Source organism: Pieris brassicae, chromosome 9 (assembly GCF_905147105.1).
Source record: "Pieris brassicae chromosome 9, ilPieBrab1.1, whole genome shotgun sequence".
NCBI lineage: Eukaryota > Metazoa > Arthropoda > Insecta > Lepidoptera > Pieridae > Pieris > Pieris brassicae.
The window spans coordinates 4890912-4910410 of NC_059673.1; the positions used below are offsets into that span (position 1 = coordinate 4890912).

The following is a 19499-nucleotide window of genomic DNA, read 5'->3' on the forward strand; positions in this document are numbered from 1 at the left end:
TTATTTTGATATAGATATGAGACTACATTTTCTGATAACCTTTTTTTGAAGCCTTAATAGCCGAAATTATTCCAAAACCTAACATTTTTCGTAGTTGAATGTTCAAAAACTGGAGTGGAAGTAGTTTTAGTTAGTAATACTGTCCGCGTACGAACATTAATAATGATCTCTGCTCTTCAACTTTTTCTTTTTAGGAAAGCAATAAAAGTTCGTCGAAAGAAAACGATTTTTCAAGTTTCTCTGCTGCTTCGGTAATTACTTTTACAATAACATTGCATTAGAAATCATTTAAAAATAATAAAGAACTCACATTCATTGAAAGAAAATACTTTTTACCGGATCGAAGCTATGTATTATAAACTTATAAATCTTTTACACAATTTTAAATTTTTCGTCGGAAAATTCGCGTGCTTTACAGCGTGCGTGGTCACGGTTTATACGGCGTATATATTAAAAGCTATGTTAACAAAAGACAATACATTCATGTTTTCCTTTACCTTACTGGGTTAATGTTAGCATTGCAAATATTAATACTAAAATGGTGTGATCTAAAATATTTATGAACATCATATAACAATTTTTCGAGTTTATATTATTGTAAAAAATGCTTCTTCAATCTACATTTTTATAAAAATATCACTACGTTCACTGCAACCTATTACGTTACTCTACTACCAATATTGTCTATGTCTATGTACGAATATTGTATATGTATATGTCTTTGAGTAGCGCTCTGTGGGCCTGTAAACGAAGACAACATATACGGAATGTACGGTAGTAAACTATATATGTGTTATCGATATATAGTTTACTATCGTAGTATTTGTGCTAAAGGACATCGAACATGCGCGAATAAACTATAACGCGTTTCATAATTGGTCCACATTATCTCTAGTCAAATCCCAGACACCGGAAAGCGGATATACCTTGCATAAGAGCATATCAAAAATTAAATTTTATAAATAAGACCATATTAAATGTAGGATGTTGTTGTTTGAAGTCACGCGCTACGATGTCTAATCTTTTCACATATTCGAGGCCATCATTGTTTTTTTATCTATTCTAGCCCAACTGAGCTAGTTCATAATAGTTAATTGGTGTCATAAAGGACGAAATAAATTCAATTGTATTGAACTGTGTCGATATCAAACTCGCGATGATAAATCATTGTTTACGAGCAATTATTGGGAACAGAGGCAGGTGCGAGCCTACAAATATGTTTGAATTGCGGTCAGTGTATATGTTGTTTTTTCATTATGTTTTTATGGACCAAAGTTTCAATAATTTAACGAATTTTTGTATAGGTAGGTTTTGTACGTACAATTCTTAAGCGTAAATCTTGCGTTTTTTTAAATGTAATAGCAGGCAAATGGGCAAGAGGCTCACCTGATGTTAAGCGATACCGCCGCCAATGGACACTCACATTGCCAGAAGGCTCGCAAGTGCGTTGCCGGCCTTTCAAGAATTGGTACGCCTTTTTTCTTGAAGGACCCTAAGCCGAATTGGTTCGGAAATACTTCAGTGGGCAGCTGGTTTAAACATCAAGATGTCTCAATGTTACTGTTATGTTTTATAACCACTGGTTGAGACCATAGGCGTATAGGCCAAAACTAAAAGTATATTTTCGTATGTTCGTCACGAATAAAGTAAATCCTTTGCTTTTAAACATTTATCATTAGAATTATACATTATTCTACATATACTATATTTTTATTTAAATCATTTTAAACGCAATACCAAGCCGACCAAAAATATTTGAACCCCTTTGTTCATATACCAGATGTGTGAGACCGTACAACCGATTTATACACCGCAAGCCAACAATAACATATAGCGAAAGAATAACACAATATTTATTTACCAGATTTATGGTCAACCTTCCAATATTAATTATAGCCTAAACAAAAACAAAATGTTTCCTTTTAATCGTCTAAGTAGAGGAGAAATACACTACGTCATTAAAGCCGTACATAAATGGTTTGTGTGTAATATAGGTGGTAGTAGTAATGTATTTGTTTAATAAAGAATAAATGAAAAAAATAGTTCAACCCTGGAACAGGCAGCTAATCATTGGTATGTGACTATACAGATACATTCACCATTATGTTCAATTTGCTTGTTTCTGTTCTTAAGAATTTTAACAAAAGCGCGCATGTGCAATAATGTCTCGTTTGACTCTTTCCGTTGTTTACGAATTTAGGTAGAAAATTTGACCGTAGTGGGAAGGTCGAGCCGGAGTAGGGAATAAATACTAGCTGTCGCACATGCGCACGAGTATTCTTCGCCTTACTTTGAAGTTCTACAGTTCCTTTAAAGTCAGTGAAGTGAAAGAGGTGAATTATTGACATTGTGAATGATTGTTTCACTATTAAAAAAAATTAATAACTTGATTTAAATTTAAGGTAGGAAACCTTTGATTACTTGTGACAAACTTTAAGTATACTTTAAGTCTTATGTTATTTTTTAATTTTACAGTAATTATTTAATTTTAGACGACAACTTTAATTAATTTTGTGATTAGTGTAGTTTTGATTTTATGGTGACTGAATTTATTTATAAAGATTTCCAGAACTTATTAAATTAATATGGTTTAGTGAAATATAAAGCATCTGTTTGCATATATGCAGAACACCTCTAACTAAAGGAGCATTGACGTAACTGTCTCAGTCCCAAGTTCAGCTGGTTCAGCGTCCGGATAACGACCGCTGTCTATGCTCGGGTCTCATCCCGGTTATAGCTTACCCGGATTATATTGCAGCTGTTTCATATAGTTTACTATATACTTATCACTAAACGGTTGACCGTATTTTGTTTTCATACAAATATTCTATTATTATCTCTTATTGATTCGATTTGTGCGCTTTTTTGTCCAATTTCTGGATGTAGACTGATTTCGATGATTCTATCAAATACTTACACTTAATTGCGATTATGGAAATGTGAAGAATTTGACATTTGAAAATCAACTTTATATAAGTTAAGTAAGTAAAATAAGTCACTCGTGTGAAGAAAAGTTATTTCCGTGTTTTAGTGCATTTTCATATCAAATATTTACTAAAGCTAAAAGCTAAAGAAAATATATATTTCCTTAATTTTAAAGTCATATATATGTTAACAGACAAAAAACACCTCTAATTTGTTCAATTTATATTTTATTTAAATTTTCAACATTTTGACAAATTTAGGCCTTTTAAAATATTTTTATCTCAATTTATTTCCTTGTAATTTTGTCTAGTTATACACTTAAGCGAAATTATATATTTTAAAACTGCGAGTTTTCGTACTCTGAGCTCTTAGGACTAAAGATTAGCCACGTTGAAGTCCCTATAAGACGAACAGCCGAGTAACTCAACTTTGCTTAAAGTGACGATTCAATTACTCAAGAGCAGATGTTAACTTTAACCAGTCTTGAGTCTTAAACGGTCTTGTTAGTCAGTAAATAAGGCTTAAATATAAACGTTGCAACCCACGTTTAACGTAGATACGTGTACCCCAATGAAATTTCCGTGTGTCAGGCTCATAATGCTGATCATATACTTATTAGAAAATACAGGCGAACGAAACAGATAAATAAATCTAAGGCTATTCTCAGATAAGAGTTCGTATTATTTTTGTATTAAATACTTAAATTATCACAGGGTTAAGTCTGTTAAAGTAAGTTAAAAGCGTTACAACCAATGTGTATAAAATCTCTAAAGTTTAGATCAAAATTATTGTGATTCAATCGATAGAAAATACTACTTTATTCGAATAATATAATGACACTGTCTCTGACACCTATATAATGTAATTACAGTAACGCAATGAGAGGTTAATCCAGAAATAATAAATCTTTCTCTGCCATACACAATGGTACAAGGGTCGCGTTGACCCGAAGGCCAATTATCAACATCGTCATCTTGTTTCAATTGAGAATTTGTCATTTTTATTAACTTGGAATGAATTTCAATAAAATCTTTTGGCTGAACATATAATACCATAAACATTATTAAGTAGCACTCAAATTGCTAAAAACGAAAGATTATTAAAGTCTACTCAGTAGATAAATAAATAAGACTGTTCTACCGCTCAAGTCAAAGTAACTTTGCATTAAATTGATTCGTTAGGGATAGGTAGTAACTGCCTTGTTATGAGTCACATTTTTAGTAAACAAATCGCTGTAGAAGATAAAATCTACTATAATCTACGATAAAACGCAATATTCCACTAATATTTTGAAAAAAAAAGGATAATTATTGTAGAAAATCGTTGCAGAGGCCTGAGTCATCATGCCTTATAGCGTAAAAATATGGCTTCCGATATCATTAGCACTCGGGCTGGTAGTGGCAGTATTTTAAATGCAATGGCAAGCAATTGTCTAGTGAAGAGGCAACTCATTTGTAAAATGTCTGTTCTTAAATAGTTTATAGGTTTTTGTTAACATTTTTCTTTACTAATATACTAACGTAATAATCGTGGTCTATTTTTAATTTAAATAAATATTGTGTTACTAATGGAAACTTGTTAAACAGGTGACACATTCTGTTGTTATTCAGTTTTAATGTATAAAGTTTAATAAGATTGATCAAACAGTAATTAATATTTGCCATCTAATTAATATTACGTTCCGATTTGTCTCTGTTTGTATTAGTGCTTATGTAACTTTAATAAGGTAGAGTTCGAATTGGGAGTTATAAATATTTATAAACATCATATTAACAGATTTGCTACGTAACGCAACGTTTGCACTATAAATATTAATATAAATTCATGATTATGAATAAAAAAGATATTTAATTTATTTATACATTGAAAAATTTCTGCTTTGCGGCCACCTCAGCTTTTTTGATTGTCCGAGGATGTAATGATTAAGTGTCAGCATTTAAATTGAAATAAAATACTGCACTACTAGCATTAATACTCTTATCACTAGACCATAAAATCATTTCATTATGCCATATGAATATTTTTATTCCAAAATTGAATTTCCTGTATTTCGCTTTTACTGTTGCATTGCATGCAATTTTATTCTTTTTCTACATGTAATAAGTATATTTTCGCGAGAAAAAATGTCAAGAACTTTTAATGAGTCGCGAGTTTCTAATTAAAAGGGTTCGCTTACCATAGGATTTATGGTCACATAAGACGTCTATAAAGCATGCCCAGACTAATTATGTAAAATGGGTAGAAAAGTAACTTTTCTTTTGTGAATGAGATGATTCAATCTCTTTTAAACAAGAAATAAACTGTTGCCTTTCAAAGCTACAATTTTTTTTGTCGTAGAAATTAAGAAAACTCCTATTTTTTATGTCATGTCAGTTATTCGTATGTAAGGACCGTTACAGAATTTCAGTTAGTTTCTATTATCCGTTTTTTATAATAAATATTATTATATTAGAGAAATTCATTAATAGTATTGTCTTTTGTTAACATAGCTTTTACACATTAAGAAAACACTTTTTAAACGGATTGAAGCTATGTATAATTATTAAAAAAACTTATAATTATTTACATAATTTTAAATTTTTAATTTTTTCCGACGTTTCGCGTGCTTTTCAGCGTGCGTGGCCACCGTGATAATACATAGCTTCAATCCGTTTAAAAAGTGTTTTCTTAAATTCATTAATAATTAATTTGATAACTTTTAAAGAAGAAAAATTCCTCAAAGTATAAAGATTCCGATATCAAAATATTCTGTTACAGACAGCGCGGAAATGAAATCGTCGGCCTATTTACTGACGGCAACAATTCACCTTATTTTCGTCTAAATTTAATTTAGCTTCATTCAAGTGTATTCGTAGTGCCCCAGAAAATAAAATTTTCAATAGATATTCCGAGTGAACCTATGGTTACAATGAGTAGGTAACTGGAATTTATTGTTAAACGAGATGTCTTAGAATCTGTACTGCTGATACTACTGTTCATTAAACCTTTTATAAGAGCCTAGCCAAGCTATATTTCATGCACATATTTCTTTTACTGTATTCCAATAAATTTAAAAGTATCACAGCTGACATGACATGCGGCAAAATGCTTTTTGAGATATTATCGATACTCAAAAATATGTGCCTGGTTCTCAAAAATATCGACTGGTTACCCTTTAATACGTGTACAAAATGATGATCCTGTTTTAAATACAAAATGCGGTGTAACAATCTTCAAACGAACATAGGGGGTATGTTCGTTTGGACTCTTGTGAGTCAACCAATATTTAACTACTTATTGTTGATCAAGATTTAAAATGCCTACTACAGATCAAACCAGAATGGTATTTCGCTATCGTGGCAGATGGAATGATGCCTACTGCCTAAGATATACAAAAAGGTTTACCACATTAGCTATTAAAACTCGGTGTAAGCAACCACCATAGGCATATATTGCGAAAGGCTATACAAGTAGATACTTGTTTATGCGTTAAATGTATAATTGCCAACGTGACCTTATATAAGAAGCCTTCTGAAACGTTTCAAGCTATAATTAATTATAACAAATTGTAAATTAAACAAGAGAAAAAGTTTATAACAATACAAAATGAGTGTGTTTTGTTTCTTTTGTTATCGTTGTTTATGGTTTCCTTCGACAATTATTTTTAATAAGCATTGTTTATATTTGAATGTCCTTCGTGTTCAACAGATGTAAGGTATCGCTTGAAAATAAAACGGCGAGCTTTGTCACGTTCACACGGATTTTCGAAACAGTTCTAATTTTTTTAGTAACAAATTGAAATTCCTTAATGATTTTCACAGGTTTAACAAAAGCATATCGCGGCCACTGGATTTGACTTTTTGTTGTGGATGACATCTTAGAGACCACGACGAGATGGCATCGTTTAAAGGTAATTTAAACTTCTATTACACACATACAAAAGTAATGCAGTTAGTACATAATAATGATTTTGAACATAATAATAATGACGATAGGAAGCGGTATAAGTATGTAATACACTATTTCCCTCTCAAACCCTACTATGTAGTGTTTCTGAACTAGATCGAGTTAGGGTGCAAGCATACCGGTGGTGTGGAAGTATCGATGAGCTTAGGTCATCACTTAACGTTCGTTTAGCCTAAGGTGATGTGGCCACCTTCTGCAGAACAAAATATCTTTTAATTGTAAAAATTCAAAGACGCTACAACCACACATTACCGTGTTTGTTTCGTGATCATTTGTTCACGCCGTCGACTTTTTGGGTCTAATGTTCTCTTCACTGTACACACGCTCGTGTTAAATGCACACATAAACAGATAATGCCATGCATTGGTGCACAGTCGAGGATTAGTCTCACTACCAATGAGATGAATGTCAATGATAAATCTACTTATATTTATTTGAGTGTAACGAGTTAAAGTGTAAAGAGTTTTCTAAGAGTCAACGTTTTCCCTTAAAAAAAATATATTAAGGGCCGTTATAAGTTATGTTTGCCTAGTGGCTTCAGCGTGCGACTCTCATCAGTGAGGCCGTACCGTATCGTTCAATCCCTGGCTGTGCACCAATGGATTTTCTTTCTATGTGCGCATTTAACATTAGCTCGAACGGTGAAGAAAAACATCGTGTGGAAACCGGCTTGCCTTAGACCCACAAAGTCGACGGTGTGCTTCAGGCACATATATAGGCAAGGCTAATCGTATAGGCATACGATTAGCAAATGATCATGAAACAGATACAGAAATCTGCGGCCCAAACCTAAAAAGGTTGTAGTGCCATTGATTTATTTTTTTATAAGTTATGTTATTAGTATGTTTTGATTTTACAATTGGAATGTTTATTTAATAAAATATATATTTTTACCATAAAGGTACATTGTATTGTATTGTATGTGTGGACTCTGTTTCCGCACTTAGACGCTCAATAGGTCCATTGTGCGTAAAGTCCTGGCTAACTAAGCCAGCCTAACTCCTTCCAAAACCACAGAAGCCTACTGGGCACTTCGCAGGCTTCACGGAGCGACCTCACTGTTCTGAGGATTTCTACTCGTTGTTTAGTCATAGCCTCGCATTCCAGGACTACGTGGGTGACTGATTCCTCTGCGCTGAAACAGCCTCTGCACAGGGGGCTGTCTGTCGCGCCTAGGACATAAAGATGTTTATTAAGGAGACAATGGCACAATCCCTATCTTTGTTTTTAGATTTATTCTATTCAAGTTTAGAAGTTGTTTGGTAAGTTGTCGGTTGACTGCTGGCAGAGCCATTTTTGGACTGTCTGCAGCCCGCACCTTGTGACCAACGTTGATGTTGGAGTTCTGTGGATCTTTGGCGTACCCAGGCTCGCACCTGCGAGAAGGATAAGAGAAGGAGCGGATACGGACCTGCAGGCCTCATCTCCGAACATCTTCTCGCAAGCTCATCGGCAGCATCCCTTCCACTATGTCCCTTGATCCACTGCAGGGTAACTCTGTTTGTCAGGGTTATTACCTCCAGTGCATCGTGACACTCCAATATCAGTCTACTGTTGGCCTTTTTGCTTACCAACGCCATCAGCACAGACGCACTGTCGGATACGAACTTAATACAAAAGTTATTCATTCCTAACCGCTGCACGGCTCTGGCTGCTTCAGTTATAGCGACACATTCACACTGAAAGATCGAGCTGTATGTGCCCAAGGGTAGGTGTATGTTGATGTTGAGATCAAGAGAGAATATGCCAGCTCTGGAGCCACAACCTGTTTTTGAGCCATCGGTGTATATGCGCAGCTCATTCAGGGGTGATCTATCACATTCCTCTTCTCTCATTTGCACATGGTATTTTCTGTTAAGTATGTTAAGTATTTGCGATCCTATCACATGGAGCGGCTAATTAGAGGCTGGTACTCTATCACCCTGTTAAGAATCGCTGTGTGTGTCCTACCATAAAGGTACATTAACGAGGTTCAGCTAAATACTAAATAGTTTGTCATAAGTCGGGTATCTGGTCGTCACAGGGCGCAACTGCACAAATCGGCTTAAGTAGAAGTATTTCATTTTGGCACGACTTGTTTATAAAATCTAGCCTATGAATACTGTATTATGAATTGTATGAATGAATATTTAAAATATATGACAAACAATTTGGTGCAATTTTATGTTATGTTAACTTTGTGGACATAGAACTTATTTATTGTGAATATTCCAAATTTGAATTCTATTTTCGAGTGAAAACTTCTTTAACATCGTTGTGATTTGAAAGTCGATGAAACGAAAAAGCGATAGTGTAAAGAGACGGACATATAAATTCATTAGGTTTAATGTGAGAGAAAATGTAAATAAAATTATTTACATATCATTAATTATAAAAGCTGTTTGAAGTGAAACTTCTTACTACACTAATTTTAAGTTTATTCGGTGCTTCCTATCTCATTTTCTCTCTCGTTAAATCTTATGAATTTAGTGTCTGTTTCTTTTTATTCACTTCTACGATATGTAAACTGCACACATGTTTTTTATATCAACATATCAACACTGGGTGTAAAACGCGAAACGTGGCGAAAGTAGAACCTATAATACTTAAATATGTAAAAAAAATAAGACAGACAAAAGAACTTATAAACACTATAATATTTTTTACATTTGTGGTTTGTGTAAATTATAAAATATATTTTTATATACCTAGTAAAGTTGTAAGTTCTGTAACTCGAAATGGCCACTCTTGGCTTTTATACAGGCCTTTAATCTGTTTGGCCACGTATCTATGGATTTACGAACTGTTTCCAAGGGAAATTTCGCCACTGCTTGCTCCAAAGATTTTTTAAGAGACTCGATGTCACCGTGTCGTTTAGAACATTCCATATCCTCTCAAACTGACATGATTTGAAGCCTAAAGGGTTGTGGTCTGGGCTAGATGAAGGCCAGTTTTCAGCTCTTATAAAGAACGTTGGGTTCCAGTCCACGGTATATTTTTAAAAAGTGTATTGTTTAGAGGTTTCAAACATGATCCAACTATGTATTGATACACTTTGGCTGAAGTTTTCACACCTTTTTAACAAAAATGTAGTTTTGTGACTAATTGATAAGACACGTTCCACCAAACCATCACTGACGCAGGTTTATGACGTTGTGCCTTTCCGACCAATGGAGCTGCTTCTTCAGAACTGTGAGCGTACACTTTATTATTTTGCTTATTGTAGTGTTCTTCAATGGTGAAAATTTTTTTTTGGTTTGGTGAAAAACCTACAAATCGCGATAGAAGGCGTTTTTATAGATCCACTTTTTTAATTGTAAAGATTAATTTAAACTATATCCAGTATATCGACGATAAGCACCGAGCTTCAGGTCTTGTTTTATAATACGTGACAAAGTCCTAGCGGGAATCTTCATTTCTCGCGATAAGATTTTTTGCTTCCTAGTGGGGGTTCGAGGAATGCTGGCTTTAAAATCTTTGACACCCTATGCAGTTCTAACAGCTCACGGCCGCTCCAACTTTTTGTGGTTTTCGACAGACTAAGGGTTGTTGTGTCTCTTGATAGTACGATATACGAACATACGGCTGATACCAAGCTTTTGAAGTGTCTGGAATATGACCGACGGCTCCGTACCCACTTTGTGCAAGGCGATCACTGTAATGGTATTTTCTTAAACACCCCATTCAATATTGCAATTTTACAATGAACACAAGTTTTTTTAAATAATATACGTGGTCAAAATTTAAAATACTGAAAAATCTGAAAAAAAAAGAAACGTGGCCAGACTAGTTCTAAATAATAACAATAAAATTTTAACTATAATTACATATATATATTAAAATAATAAATTATATATAAAGCTGTATACAAGGTATAGACATGCAAATTACAAAGTGGTCTACTATGCAAACAAAATTATTTCTAAGTTAAATAGACAAATTAATCGTATTAACTAATTAACAGCGACCAAGTGATCTAAAACGGTTTTCTTCGCCCAACTTGTTGAGTTCTGTCACAAACTTTGTCAGTATTTCGTCAAATAATAAAATAAGTTTTAATCTCCTATACATCGGCCAGTAAATTATATGAAAGTTAGTTTTAGGACAAGACATAAACGTAAAGTCTTGGAACTAAAAATTTCAATTCAATTGGACTTAAAACATAGTATAGCTAGTTAGTTTAGGGATATCTGGAGTATGTGGCATACGTATTTATTTCATAATTTTTCTTCATATACAAGGAAATCCGTGCTGATAATATACAGTGCTGATATTTAAAATATCTTTACGCTTTACGCACTTAGACTGGGACTGAAAAAAATCGAATTAAACACATCTTAATGATATTTTATGCTTATGCTCGTTCGTATAAGCTCTAGAGAGCCAGGGCTTATACTCAAACTCAAAACAACTTTATTCATATCGGTAAACAAGTACACTTATGAACGTCAGAAAAGAAGTTAAATTATTTGTAAATTTACATTTTCTACCAGTTCGCAAGTCAAGGGCGTAGAGCGGGCAAGAAGAACAGGCAAGAAACTTTCCGCCACTCTTTTTAAACGCTAAGTTTTGGGTCATACAAATTGTTTGAACTGGAGCAAATCAATCCCAATGATTAGGATCATTTAAATAATCGTCAAATTTATAAAAGCTTTATTAATTAATTTACGTTTAACGAGGGCTTTGAATTTGTTTAGTGATAATTCTCTAATTTTGCTTGGCAGTTTGTTGTAAAACGAATACAAGTTCCATATAAGGAGTGGTTTATACTGTGAGTATATGTTTTATAATAAGTCTTCTCAGTAAAATATTTCTATTATTACATAAAAGTATGTACTATTCGAAAGCAAAATGGCTGCTAAAACATTGCTCTTGCAACTTGGCAAATTCTCGTGAAGGCACTGATGTATATGTATCTTTGAAGCTTGAACAATTATAATAATGCTAAAAGGCAACGTAGATTTGAGCCAGCATTATTTGACTTAGCCACATGTCTAGATGCAAGTTGGCGCCGAGCCATCCGATGTAGATATTGAATATTTGTGACACGTGTAGCGTCATCTTCGTGCTGTTCCCCTGAGGTTTACTCGGTTCAATTCACAGATATTTTCTCGATATTTCAGTTATGGAATCTAGCAGAAAACTATGTCTTCATTTTCCATTTATAAATACCCATCGCGAATATGTTTTGATGTGGTTAAATATACAATATTTGTTTGGCTGTACTAGTATAATTTATATTAAAAAAATACAACTGATTGAATGTAACATATTTAAACACAAAATAAATATGTTAAACATATTAAAGTTTTTAGATGAGATCTCAGGGTTATATCTGAGAGTATATAAGTGAATACATATTTAGTGAACGGTACAAATAAGGTATGACTGTTAATACCCTGATAATTAAGCACTTAAAAAGGATATACATACTTATTGTTCTGTATTCTTGGGACTATGGTGAGCCGATCATATTTTCTAAGTGGATTTTGTCTAGACTATTAAAACCTCGGTAAAATGTCTGATAAATTTGATTTATATATTAAGACGGTGTTTGCGTTAGGGATATATACATATGCAAATGTATCAATGTCTATTGGGTTCAATGTTTTATGATCCCTTAATGGGATTCAATACAAGAACGAGTGACGACGTCCTTCACTTGAAACTCCTTCGAATACAATAGAAAACCAATACCTTATGCAGAAGCTTTTAAAAATATTGTCGTACTCGAGTCAAGCTTACTTCATTGAATACTGAAAATGGCAAAAGATTTTAGTGAACTTCTTGAAGGTTTCAAACCGCGTGAGTGAGAGTTAACACTGATACTAAAGCCATACATATGTCTACGTATGTATCATATAAACACATTTTTAAATAGATAGTAAAATGGTTAATTAATCTATGAAAAAGATTATTGAATTGAAATATTTCGTAAATATAACACTTTTTTTTAAAAGAAGTCTGCATTAATTATTAAATTTAGATGTATCATTGATGATTTTATTTTATAGGCTAGACCATCTGTGCATTACTCTCGACAATTTTTGGTGTAAGTAACCATTCTTTCACCGATCTGGGTGTACCTTCTAGGAAAAATCCAGAAGATTTTTTTTCTTATGTAATAGGAGGCAAACGGGCAGGAGGCTCACCTGATGTTAAGTGATACCGTCGCCCATGAACACTCACGTTCCCAGGAGGCTTGCAAGTACGTTGCCGGTCTTTAAATTTGAGTTTGACTTCGTACCCTTAGTCGATAAGCAAAATGTAATATAGTATGTTATGTTATGTTAACCTTTAATAAAGGTTTTCAATTACAATTCTGTGTAAATTAATAACAAAAGCGATTCACATTTATTCTTATTACAAATTACTTGACGACGTTCATATCGAGACTATAATACTGTATTGTTAGCATATTAACAATTCTATGTTGAACACGCTTTAAACGCCTGTTACACGCTTGGGCAAATTATTAAGACTATCCGATTTCCGTTTGCTTATTCAATGCAACATGATGATTTTGGCTACTGATATATGTAAATATTCTAAAATGATAGTTAAAATTAAATTTCCCTTCAAAACCTGTCAAACCATATCCTCTCTAAGAAGTTTGACATATGTGACCAAGACGTTATTGTGGCACAGAATTGGTATGCGGACGGGATTTTTCTTTTATATCGTCTATTTCCTAAAAAATATTTAAAAAAAATATATAAACAAAAAGCGGATCTACTCGTTGTTTTTAAATACTATTAGATTGTCCATTTATTTCTCTACTTTTCATACCCTACACACCTTTACTTTTACATAATTATTAACGACCAAATATTATAAAGCATTATAAATTCACAGCTAATATTGAGTAAACAGTAATGTGATAAGCGTAAAAATACGACTAAAGTAGCGTTAGGTTTATATTAGATTTTGTTTAATGAAATAAGCGCTTTTATTTCTGCATTTATTTAGAGATGCATCGAATACTCCTCGGTTACTATCCAGTATTTGACTTACTACCAGCTATTACCGGCTACTTTATTATTAATTAAGCAATATAGAATTGAATTGATTATATTGGTCATCATCATAGTCTAACATTAAAATGTTAATGTATTGTTTAAGTAAAATTTGTATAACTTAAACCTATTTTTATATTTTCTCATTATTATAAAATGATATCTATTTTGGATCAGTGGATCGCACGCACTGCTATTTCATTTTTAATAAATAAGAAAAAAACCTCGATGGCTCCGAAAGCATTTAGAAAAAAAAATCAATGCCGCTACTACCTTTTTTTAGGTCTGAGCCTCAGATTTCTGTATCTGTTTCATGATCATTTTTTTATCGAAGAAGCAAGTAGGTGATCAGCCTTCTGTGCCTGACACACGCCGTAGACGTTTTTGGGTCTAAGGCAAGCCGGTTTCCTCTCGATGTTTTCCTTCACCGTTCGAGCTAATGTTAAATGCGCATAGAAATAAAATTTATTGGTGCACAGCCGCGGATCGAACCTGCGACCTCAGAGATGAGAGTCGCACGCTGGAGCCACTAGGTCAACACTGCTCTAAATAACTCTTTTGAAAAAAATACTAATGTTAAAAATCGATACAAAAGAAAATAAAGGTATTAATTTTTTATCTGTAGCGGATAGATGGTGTAAATTAAATGCCCAGACTTCATAAATTAATATAATTAAAAAAAGGATGTGAATTGTACAATGATCGTAGATCAAGTGACACGAGTAGACAGATTTGTATGAAGAATCTTCAAGCGCCTGATGTGGGTGACGGCAATGTTCCCGATATGGTGTTTTGGCGTAATATTGGCGCAGGCGTGAAGTCTGAACAATTAAATTGCAGAATATAAAATATGTCTTCATATTTCACGCTGACGAAAATTATAATAATAAATGTAGAAAAGTTGTTTGCATAGTTAAATTTTGCACAAGAATTTTTAATTAAAAATTCAATATTTATTTATACTAATAGTATTGGTTAATTTTATGTTTGTAACTTACAAACTGAAAAAATGGAATTTAAACAAAACAGAATACTCTATTTATTTACAAAATATAAAAAAAAACTGCGCTACTAACATAGCTGTAAAATCATTCTACATATTTTGTACGCTTTTGTACGTTAGGGAAGGAACGCAAGATAATCGACGCTAATCGTGAAATCTTCACGCATGCGATTATCAACTTTGCGTCATCCAATTACATAGCGCTTTTGTTTAATTTCGCGTGATTTAAACAATTCATTTTGGTTAGCTCGTTGTGATGAAATGTAAATACATCAAAGTGATTATCCTAATGTATATGCGTAAACATAAGGAGATGTTACAAAATAATTGTAGATTGTAGTATTTAAAATTGTCCTCTACGCGAGAGTTATTTAAAAAAATACATTCGTTTAAATTTAAATACGTTAATAAATAGAAATATATTTTATTATTGTTTCGCTGGAAATTAATTCCAGGCTATTTCTTCATATTTTATGTCATAACTTATGCCACTGAGACGGTGACAAAATCGTATAACAATTACTAAACATAATATTTTTAAATAGATGCTCAAATTAATTAATGGCGTAACCCAAACTATAAATAATTTTTTCCCAAACTATATAAAGATATTAGTTTTTAGCAAAGGTTAGAGGTGAAAACACCTCTCATAAATCCTACATTGTCATTAAAACTAAATTAATGTTCCGTTTTACGGCATATTTATGGCAGGTAAATAATTTTTCGGACGTTCGGCTAAAATATTTACTTATTATATCGTTGTGAAAATTCTCTTATTTTTACTTAAATATTTCACATGCCATTAGCACATTAGCACAAAGGTTACTTATTAAAAATAGTGTCGCGTTTACGAGGAGAATTCAACTTGTTATAGTTCTAGTATTCGTTATTGAGTTAACGCGAATACGTACGTACTAAGAACGTAGAAACGTAAGTTTCTTCTCTGTAAAATCTGTAAAATTATTTTTTTATATTCAATGGATACGGCTAAAATTGTTTTAAAAGAACAAAACCACGTATATTACAGGTTGATGATTGGCAATTACGATGATAATAATTCTTGATAATTATGATTAGATGCGATACGAGTTTTTTGTATTGTTCTTCTCAAACAACTGTACGATAAGTGTGTGAAATCACAAACATACAAATTTAAGATTCTACGTGAATTAAATTAACTTTGATTTTAACTGGTTTGGACATTCCCATTCATTCGATGTACCTACATAGGCTCGCTCACTCACAGTTTCAAAAATATATTTTTTATAATACATGTGTCTTTACTAACACTTCATGGAAAATTACGATCCAGCCTTACTTCAGGCTAATAAGTAATGTAAGTCTAACCTAATTTACTAATAAAAATATTAAACATAATAAAATGTCAAACACACTACTTACAGACATAAATGAAAGACACTGATCTTGTGTTATATTTCTTCTTCACTTACCACTGTTTAGCACTTAAGACTAACGTGCACCGACACTAGTGAAGTTCAATTGGGTTAGTCTTTTTCAGTCACACTAGGCCCGTGATGTCAAGGAGCAAGATTAGAGAGCATATATTCGTGGGCACCAGCAGTCTTTTTTATTAAACAGGTGGCGTCCCCTTCATTAATGTTCCGATGGAAGTCGTTATTGCGAAAAAAACAACTGAATTCATTTAAATAATTAAACTCGGTCGTTCGGTTAGGTTGAGTTATGCGTCTCTTTAAAATATGTTTTTTCCAGCATCGCAATATAATTGCTATGGAATAAAATTACCTTCTTATCTTGAAATATTATGTCCCGTTCGTGAAGTGATGTAAAGTGGTGCAAAATTTGCATAATGCTCATGTAATGTTAAGAAATATTATGAATTGAAAAGTGCGCAGAAAGCTTTCTATTGACCTTAACTTCTTATGCCTTACTGGGTCAAGATTATAAGCGCAATTTTTCTAAGATCGTGAGTTTCTCTCACATCGTGAATAACATTTATTGGCAGAATTTCATAAAATTGAGTTAAATAATACAAATTTAGTAGTTTAAATGTATAGTTATATTTTGTTATATACCAATGTTTTAAGAGTATTGCAAACAGAGACTCCTAAAATAAACTGTATTTTGGAGTGATGTCAACCAGTTTGTTTCTCTATTCACTGTAGTAATATACTTTATTTTTTGTGCTTCATGACACGTCTGCGAAGACGAGTCTTAGCAACAGGAAGCAGTGACAACAATAAACATACACGTGTAGTGTATCTACATTCAATTATAACAAAAGAAGTACTTATAGGACAAATATATACGAATATTTACCTATATCTTTGATCTCTGTGAAATATTATTTCAATAGATACACACATATTCGTTTTCTTTTTTGTTATCAATTACATATTTTGATAATAAGGAAACAAGTCAAATAAATATATGTGTTAGGTGAAATGTTATATCGCTCGCGAGCCTTCTGTCATTGAGAGTGTCCATGGGCGGCGGTATCACTTAAAATCAGGTGAGCCTCCGGTTAGTTCTTGTGCTGCTCCCCCTGTTCTAAAAAACATTAATCAGTTGTGATACAAAATATACCTATATACAGAAACAACAAACTAATATTGGATCTAAGTCAATTCACCCGTTGTTTCATTATGGGGGAACCTCACTGATAATATAGACAAACGATACAATACTTCAGGTTTATAACATTTGGCTTCTCTAACCTATTGAAAGAAGATGACTTAATAGATGAATAATTTGCTGACATGAAATACGTTCTTAACAAAATCAGTGGCGCTACAACCTTTTCGATCTAGGCTTCAATTTTCTGTTAATAAGAGTACGTGAACAACCTGACATACGCCTAATATTCTTCTCAATTATTAAAGCAGTTCTCTATTGAAATGTCTTAAAAAACCTTAAATTATTCAATACCCAACTTCATATACCTAAAGGATACGGGGATCTTATAATCGAACTCAAAAAGAAATATATACTCCGCTTTTATACACTAGTGTGATAAGATATGCCTAGGTTCTCCGCTGGGATTATTGGTAAATCGCAACATATGTAACGATTTTCAGTGTAATATACAATTTTAGAAAGAACATCGACTAATATATATGTCGAAGCAATGTGGTTACTATCAGCTGCCATTGTCAGCATATCTCACGGATTTATAACTTAACGAATTCTGTTAAAACTTGCTTATTATTATTTGTTAATTTTACTAGATCCATAAATTATAACTACTCAATAGTAATAATGATTCCACAGTTATTATTATTATTAAAAGTAATTTATTTAGTCTTAAACTCAGATTCAGGCTCAGTAGAGACGAAAAGAACTTGCAACTCTCTGTCATTCTTTTAAATTGCCATGGATTTTTTTACTATCAAAGTTAAATACTAATAAAAGGCAATATTAAAATAAATTTCTAAAATAATTACAATATTATCATTGTTACAATTCAAAATATTAATGGATATTATTGAATACCACGTGAGTTCAAGTAATGAAACAATTTATTTCAAAATTGTTAGAATAAACATGACTTCACACAGATCCTGTGAAGCGTCATTATTATTCATTACACCCAAGAGACATCATAGGGTGTCTTATTGGACTGTCTGCGTCACTCGTGATTTATTACTGTACAAACCAAGGATATTGCTGATCTTAAGTCAATATTGGCTAGTACACTAATATTAACCATTTTGTCTATTTTGAATAGTTTTTCATAACTAAGAAAAATACTTTTGAACGGATTAAAGATTAAAAATTTTTTCCGCCGTTTCACGTGCTTTCACGTGGTCACGGTGACGCTGAAAAGCACGCGAAACGTCGGAAGAAATTAAAATGTAGAATTATGTAAATAATTATAAGTTTTTAATAATAATACATAGTTTTAATCCATTCAAAAAGTGTTTTTCTTAATGTGTAAAAGCTATTTTAATAAAAGACAAGTATATAACTTTTAAAAAACTCGTTTACATCAGTATTAGTATACGATGACTCAATATAAACATTTGAAACCCGAAGCCGAGTTATAAATGTTTTGTTTATTCAACTAGCGTTAGTACTCAGATACAAAATATTATACGGAACACTCTATGACTAACATCCATCTGGAACGGCTACGTAAATCGTAAATCTAACTGGTAAAGAATACAATTAATAACTTAATCTAAGGCCTAAAACTATCCGCTGGTAATGGGACTTACTAATCCAGCCTTATCCTTGATTTATACACTAAATATTAATTGTATTCTATATTGGAGCTTCTATGTATGCTAGAAGTGCCTTAGAGTTTTGATGACCGGTCAGGTAAGTGAGAGACAAAATTTATTCTCCTTAATTGATCCACAACGAAGTTATAGCCGAAAAACTGCTTCAAGAAATGGTACGGCTTTTTTAGCTCTTTTTGGTGGGCCCTCTACCGTGCCTACAAATTCTTATAACCCCGGCAAAGCTCTCGCGAGTATTGCAATGTGCATGGGTGGGTATCACTTAACATCAGGCGAGCCTCCCGCTCTTTATCAACTGTTCTATATTAAAAGCGGCGACCTCTAGGATCATACTACTAATAAAATGTAATAAGCAGATATCAAAATGAGATGTAATAGACATATGTACCCCTATACAAGAAACAATATTAA

General features: G+C 32.7%; 1 protein-coding gene across 1 annotated transcript in view; it reads left to right on the plus strand.

The window, feature by feature from the left end:
* The first annotated feature begins 6751 nt into the window (after positions 1-6751).
* Positions 6752-19499, plus strand: part of LOC123714297 (atrial natriuretic peptide-converting enzyme-like) — an 82661-nt gene continuing 69913 nt past the window's right edge. The window contains exon 1 of the mRNA XM_045668513.1: positions 6752-6814. Coding sequence (XP_045524469.1) covers positions 6799-6814 — 16 coding nt within the window. The 5' untranslated portion in view covers positions 6752-6798. The remainder of the gene's footprint in view (positions 6815-19499) is intronic.